Below are 7281 nucleotides of genomic sequence, written 5' to 3'. Positions count from 1 at the left end.
GTTATTAGGGTAGGTAGGTAGGCCATAACGTGTGTGCATTTAGATTTTACCATCTCATTTCGTGGAGCACTTTTCTCCTAGCTGTCTATCTGTCACAACGTGTATAGTGTAACACATCATACTGATGGCCATGCTCACTGAGGAAGCCTTGGTCTCTGTAAATGTAACGGTGTACAGGCCAAGATGGCCCTTCCCTTCAGGGATAGGGTCCAGAGACCGTTACTGGTCCCGTTGGAGTCTCCCCCCTGTGGACGTCCTCCCTGGCCACACCCAGCCGCCACGCTGTCTTGCAGCCCACCTCCACGTCAGTCATCTCACTCAATGTCACACAGATTTAGTTGTTCTTCCACAGTGTCACACTCTCCAGTGTCACCCTGTGTGTCCTCCTCCCCCCTCCTCCCACTCCCCTCCGATACATTGCTCCCATGCCCATGCCACAATAGATACGTCCCAAATGGCACCTTATTCCCTATATAGTGCACTACTTTTTACTAGGGCCCATGGGCCCTGGTCAGAAGTTGTGCACTATATAGGGAATAGGGTGACATTTGGACTGCAGACAAAGTGTCACAGCTGTGGATGCATGACCACAGTATTTATAGATGGGCCAAAGGTAACATCATTGTGCAGTTACCCCCTCCTGTTAAGTCCTGAATCCCCGGGGTATCTACCCCCACTAGGATACTGACACTTGTTTTAGATATGTTAGACTTGTTTTTCTACATTCATAACCTATTATGTGACAATATGAGAAAAATATCACATTCTGATGTTATAAGCACAGACCAAGGTTTTGTGTTTATTTGTTTATTTATTTGTGTATTTAATGCCAATAAAATGTCAATATTCAAACCACAACGCAAACAACTGAACGCAATGGCATAAACATGAATTGATAGCGCTATGCCATAGAACTGGGTAGGTACATGTCAGTGGAGGCTAATGGGAGGACAGGCTCATTGTATTGGGTGGAATGGAATAAATTGAACAGTATCAAACACAACAAACATATGGAAACCTCGTTGACTCCGTTCCATTGATTCCATTCCATTGCAATTAGCCCGTCCTCCTATAGCTCCTCACACCAGCCTCCCCTGGTAAATGTAAATGCATATCATAAACTCATTGGATTTTTTAACAGATACAATTTACATCATGCTTCCAGCCAGCTATGAAATTATACCTGAAACACACACTGTATAAAACAAACCATTTCCAAATTCTATCTATCACTCCACCACATCACCAAACGAAATATACTCCAGTACAACCTTGGTTCTCCTTGGTTCTCTGTACTCTCATATAGAGGGGCTGAAGAGCTTTAGGGGACCCAGGTTCCTCCCATCGTCCGTGTCACACGGGTTATAGAAGGGGATCAGCGGAACGAACACCGTTTCCATGGAGAATGTGTACAGCGGCGTCATGGTAACAGCGTTATAGAACGCTACTTCCTCCTTCTCACAGTCTAAGAACACTCCGATCCGGATGGGCTTGATGGACACCGGGACCTTGATGGGTTTGGGGTCTGTACAGGCCAAGATGGCCCCTCCCTTCAGGGATAGGGTCCAGAGACCATTACTGGTCCCGCTGGAGTCCATCTCCCCCCGGTGGACGTCCTCCCTGGCCACACCCAGCCGCCACGCTGTCTTGTGGCCCACCTCCACCTCCCAGTAATGGCGTCCGGTGATGAAGCCTTCTCGGCCCATGACACTGTAGTAGTAGTGGAAGCAGCGGGGGTTGGGTGGCTCCTCCTCCGAGGCCTTGGGGATAACTTTGTCCTCCTCAAACCACACAGAAGTGCAGCTGGGGGAGAGGGTGAGGAGGGGGTGGGCTGTCTCTGGGTCAAAGGTCACTTCAGTGATATCTGGGGGGGGGGGGGGGGGGCTCAGGTGAGTTGTATTGTTGTAATCTAGAATTATCTAATGGTATATGTGTAACTGGATCCCTTTAAGTAGGAATGTAAAAAACAGATATACCAGTACATTAGCACTATGTCACTAGCAGACGTCATCTCTTTAATTCAGCATTATACACATTGTATAACAAACAATACTATAACAATATTAATGTCACAGAATGATACAATGTGCATTACTTGGGTACAGGCAGCTCTTCATGTGTTTCCATATCCTGTACTGGATGGGCCCCACAAAGTGTGCTGATCGCACCTCCACATCCACATGCGGAGGGGGTATGAAAGCCACCTGGGACCTGCAGTGAGAGGAGGATGAGAGAGGGAGAGGTGCAGGGGAGGAGGAGTGCAAAGATGGATGAGAAAGGGATCGAAAAGAATGTGAAAGGAAAGGATTGGGAAATGAGTGAGAAAGAGAGAGAGGGTACAGAGAGTGAAGAAAGAAAGTGGGATGCCAAAGAGAGAACGAGAGGATAGAGCGGGTGGAGAGAAGAAAAAGGGGGTTGCCAAAGAGAAGATACAGAGAGAGAGAGAGAGAGAGAGAGAGAAGATACAGAGAGAGAGAGAGAGAGAGAGAATGGGATGCCAAACATGTAAGATGAGAGATTATGGCCGATCAGGAGAAGGGAGTGATTTGTGACACGAGACATAGATGGAGTCATAATCAGTTAAATAATTAAATATAAACACTTGCCTTTTCAAGAGGTCTTGAATCTCCTTCAGAGAGAAAAAAGGAGTGGTCATTACAGTAGTGAAAGACTTAAAGGACTCAAAACAACATAGCACATAACAGCGTATTTCTTCCACTGATAAAGGTGCCCAATAAAAATGAATATTCAATTTGTTTTCCATCAGAAAACAAATCACAATTGTGCCCTCGTGAACTCAATAGAGAGTTGACATTCTCTCTCAGTCATTGTTTGGTGCAGAACCTCAGCTAGTCCTCCAAGACTGCACTGTGTGTTGCTTTTTGTCCACAAACCTTTAAATGGGAAATTGATTTAGACCTGCGACAGCAGGCAAGTAGACTCTTTAGCCAATGATTGATCATATTAGTGCCAGAAGAGAAGGCAATAAGCTGACACGGTGGTCCTTGAGGACTGCAATGTCAGCGTAGGCTAGCTGTTGTGGAAGCTGAAAGCAGAATCCAGTAGATTCTGTGGAGGTACTCCAAGCTTCTCATTCCCCTGACCCTCCCCAAACCACTCCCTCCCTCCTGCCATTCATCACATTCTCTGTAACACTTTGCTCTCCGACCTTTCATCATAAGACCTGGATGACGGTGTCGTAATAATGACATAAGAGAGGTCATAAACAGTTATAACAGTTTGTTTCATCTTATGATCATTGACGGTGGCAACTCTCCTCATGGAGAGCTACTGCAGTGTGCAGGCTTTAGTTCCAACCCTGCACGAGATTTACATAAACATTTTAGTAATTTAGCAGACGCTGTTATCCAGAGCGACTTAGTTAGGGCATTCATCTAAAGATAGCTAGGTGGGACAACTACATATCACAGTCATAGTAAGTACATTTGTCCTCATTAAAGTAGCTATCAGCAGTCAGAGCTAGTAAGAGCGAAAGTCAAGTGTTAGTTCCCAAAAAGCTATTATTTGGGGGTGAAGGAGGTGTGAGGAGGGGTTGCAAGGGGGGTGCTGTGGAAATAAACCTTTGGTTAAACCTAAAAATAACATAAATGCAAACTAATATACAAAACATTAAGAACATCTGCTATTTCCATGACATAGACTGACCAGATGAATCCAAGTGAAAGCTATGATCCCTTACTGATGTCATGTGTTAAATCCACTTCAATCAGTGTAGATTAAGGGGAGAAGACAGGTTAAAGAAGGATTTTTATGCCTTGAGAAAATTGAGACATGGACATGGTGTTCTTAATGTTTTGTACACTCAGTGTATATACAGTAGAACACATTTTTTCTGGTTGTACCAACTAGGTTTTTCACTCTGGAATTACCTATCCAAATGTCCTAAATTGGGTTATAAGCAAATTAAATACATTTCCTGTTAATCAAGATATTAAATTGGTTCCATAACATGAAATAATGACTCCAAACACATTCTTTACATAATATTTCCACATTAACTGGTAACAATATTGTAACCAAATGGTAACCATCTCATCAATAGAAGCCTTTCCATGCACTTTAGTATCACAGTTCTTAAGCAGACATCATTTAAGCTTCAGTGCTGGCAGCAAATATATAATCATTAAAAAAACAGAACACATTACCTGGAATGACATTCACTCTCACGAGTGGCCAACAATAACAAACAGAATGCCACGCCCCCAATAGGCCATGCCTCCAACAATTCTGATAGGCTGCCACTGCTACATTGCTCCCACCACTATGCAACGTTGCATGAGGTGTTGAAAGCAATTTAGAAGCTTCCATTCAATAAAAAAAATCACATTGATCTGTCAAATTTGTTATTTGATTTCAGGCAAATTGAATAGAACAGGTTGAACGAACCAAAGCTTAATTTTAGATCATACCATTTAGAAAAAGCACTACAGATAAACAACAGTGCCATCCCTCTTTTTACAGTGTAGAGGTGCAGTGCTAGAACAATAGCCTGAACACCCTAACTCACTCACTTTGAGCAGTTTGGGACTATCCTCCTCAGCCAGTTTGTTGTTTAGTGTGGCAATGCCTCTCTCTAGATCTCTTCCCTGCATGGCGATCTTCTTCTCTCTCTCCCTAAGCAGCTTCACCCTCTTCTCTTTCTCCTTCTTCAGTCGCTCCATGTCCATGGTCTCCTCTTCGTCCAGGAAGCGATGGAGATTCTGGAACTCAGCTCGGACCTCCCGTTCCAGATTATCAAAACATCTCTGAGAGATAGACAGAGAGACAGACTTTACTATTTTGTGTAGTAGGTTTATCTATATTTTGTTACTACTGTATATAGTGGGTAGTAGAAGGATACTATCCTGGTTGTGAGAGACAGATTTTTCAGCTTTAGCCAACACGCATCAATTATAGTATGTTCATTTTAATTCTAAATATGTAAATACTACAAAATATGTATCATAATGTTGTTAGATAACATTTCTCACAACTATCAGTCAAATTGCTTGTAATATTACTTACACACTAATACATTCACAGATGATCATATTCAGGATTGAATGAAATAATCAAATGAATTAACCATGAAAAGTAAATGACAGTGGTAAATGATGCATTGGCAGCCAGTACTGTACCTCTACATCAACAGACCATATGTACGTCTCTCTCTCTGCCTCCCAGCACTCGTCTACCTCATGCTTTATTCTTTTAATAGCCTGGATCAGCTTCTCCTGTAACACGCACACAGACAAACAAGAGGGGAGAGGAGAGAATGGAAAAACAGACAGAAACAATGTCATATAGTGACAGAATAGTGACTTAAGTTATTTAACAAAAGAGTAAGTTCAGCATGCATGTATTTAGATAATAGTTTTTCCTATGAGTTTAGAAGTCATTTATTTATTGAACATGATATTGTTGTGCCATTGAAAAGGTACTTAAAAAATGTCCCATCGATATAGCCTATTAGATTTTATGGGAGAGCCTTTTCCCAAACATAATCTCTTTCATAATTATTTTAACTTTCTATTGGCTGACTTCCCTTTAGACATAAACCCAAGGGTGAAATGATAAACTTTGCAGCTTACCTTATGGTCAGGGAGAAGGCTTTTATTGCAGTTGTTGTTGGTGTCTTTTATGTGATTTTTGTACATTCTAATTTCTCCTAACGAGACCAGAAAGCAAACAAGGGACTCTTGGTGTAATAAAAGAGAGGGAGAGAGTAAAGATGAAAGAGGGAGGGACAGTGACAGAGAATTGAAGAACATGGAAGTAGAAAATTATAAATTAGAGAGAGATAGACAGAGAGATAGACAGATAGAGAGAGAGAGACAGAGATCGACAGAGACACAGAGAGAGACAGATAGACAGAGAGCAGATATGGAGAGCGAGACCAATAGGAAGAGATACCCTCTCTGAGGTCATCAAAACAATTAGCATGAAGAGAGAATGAGTGTCATACATACATCCAACCAGTCAGATGGAGATTTAGCTAGAAACAATTAAACAGACAAGGGTCACCATCAAACACCATCCGACAGCAGCCTTCTCCCTCTCTCTCCACACGCAGCTTGGCTCAAGACTAGGGTCCATTAACACTGAGGAGAAACAGAGGGAGGGAGGGAGGGAGGGAGGGAGGGAGGGAGGGAGGGAGGGAGGGAGGGAGGGAGGGAGGGAGGGTGGGAGGGAGGGAGGGAGCCACAGCTGCTGGCCAGGATGGACAGGCAGGCAGGCAGGCAGCAGCGATTTATGGCATTGCACGGTGGAGAAGATTCTATTTCTGTCTGCTGTTCTGGAAACAAAAGAGGGAATCGGTCAGGGGATAGAATCAGGCAGTGGGTCAGGGATGTAGGGGGATATCGTTTTTCATAGGGAGGGGTTTGCCTGGAAGGGATAGGAGAGAGAGGCTGTGTATTTATTTTGGTAGGCCTATGTTGGTTTAGTACTATCGTAACTAGGGCGTCTGGAGAGGGCAGTATGACAACTGTAAACAATAAAATGTTGGTGTTAAAACTGAACATAAATATTGGTAGATCTAGGGCAAACTGAGGTCAGTTTCCATCTGTTCTTCCTTCTCTTCCTGACATAAAGATTATGACTATTTCGCAACAAAGCATCCTTCACTCATGCTGCCAAACATACCCTCGTAAAACTGACTATCCTACCGATCCTTGACTTCGGCGATGTCATTTATAAAATAACCTCCAACACTCCAATCAGCAAATTGGATGCAGTCTATCACAGTGCCATCTGTTTAGTCACCAAAGCCCCATATACTACCCACCACTGCGACCTGTACGCTCTCGTTGGCTGGCCCTCGCTTCATATTCGTCGCCAAACCCACTGGCTCCAGGTCGTCTTTGCTAGGTAAAGCTCCGGCTTATCACAGCTCACTGGTCACTATAGTAGCACGCGCTCCAGCAGGTATATTTCATTGGTCACCCCCAAAGCCTATTCCTCATTTGGCCGCCTCTCCTTCCAGTTCTCTGCTGCCAAATACTGGAACGAATTGCATAAAATCACTGAAGCTGGAGACTCATATCTCCCTCACTAGCTTTAAGCACCAGCTGTCAGAGCAGCTCACAGATCACTGCACCTGTACATAGCCCATCTGTAAATAGCCCATCCAACTACTTCATCCCATATTGTTATTTTTATTTTTATTTTGCTCCTTTGCACCCCAGTATCTCTACTTGCACATTCATCTTCTGCACATCTATCACTCAAGTGTTTAATTGCTAAATTGTAATTACTTCACCACTACGGCCTATTTATTGC

At 43.4% G+C, this 7281-nt stretch overlaps 1 protein-coding gene across 2 annotated transcripts; it reads right to left on the bottom strand.

Moving 5' to 3' along the window:
• Nucleotides 1-791: 791 nt before the first annotated feature.
• LOC106605408 (zinc-binding protein A33) lies at nt 792-6094 on the bottom strand. Of its 2 annotated transcripts, XM_014201015.2 has the most exons (7): nt 5970-6094; nt 5592-5668; nt 5139-5234; nt 4533-4766; nt 2607-2629; nt 2096-2211; nt 792-1864 (listed from the first exon to the last, which is right to left on the bottom strand). In XM_014201015.2, the coding sequence occupies exons 2-7, from the start codon at nt 5655-5657 to the stop codon at nt 1299-1301; spliced, it is 1101 nt and encodes a 366-aa protein (XP_014056490.1). In that variant the 5' UTR covers nt 5658-5668; nt 5970-6094; the 3' UTR covers nt 792-1298. The 2 variants fall into 2 exon arrangements, with proteins under 2 accessions (XP_014056490.1, XP_014056488.1); XM_014201013.3 differs by lacking the exon at nt 5970-6094 and having other exon boundaries at nt 5592-5962.
• Between the last annotated feature and the right edge of the window lie 1187 nt (nt 6095-7281).

This window comes from Salmo salar, chromosome 05, assembly GCF_965601325.2.
Source record: "Salmo salar chromosome 05, fSalSal1, whole genome shotgun sequence".
Lineage (NCBI taxonomy): Eukaryota > Metazoa > Chordata > Actinopteri > Salmoniformes > Salmonidae > Salmo > Salmo salar.
The sequence above is the reverse complement of the archived record's forward strand: the minus strand, read 5'-3'. Positions and strand labels throughout refer to the sequence as shown.

Coding starts and splice junctions, on each gene's coding strand:
- LOC106605408 (XM_014201013.3), bottom strand. CDS start 5,771: ATGTTCTTCAATTCTCTGTCACTGTCCCTCCCTCTTTCATCTTTACTC. Junction 5,235..5,591: donor GCCTTCTCCCTGACCATAAG/GTAAGCTGCAAA, acceptor TGCGTGTTACAG/GAGAAGCTGATCCAGGCTAT. Junction 2,212..2,606: donor ATTCAAGACCTCTTGAAAAG/GCAAGTGTTTAT, acceptor CTCTCACTGCAG/GTCCCAGGTGGCTTTCATAC.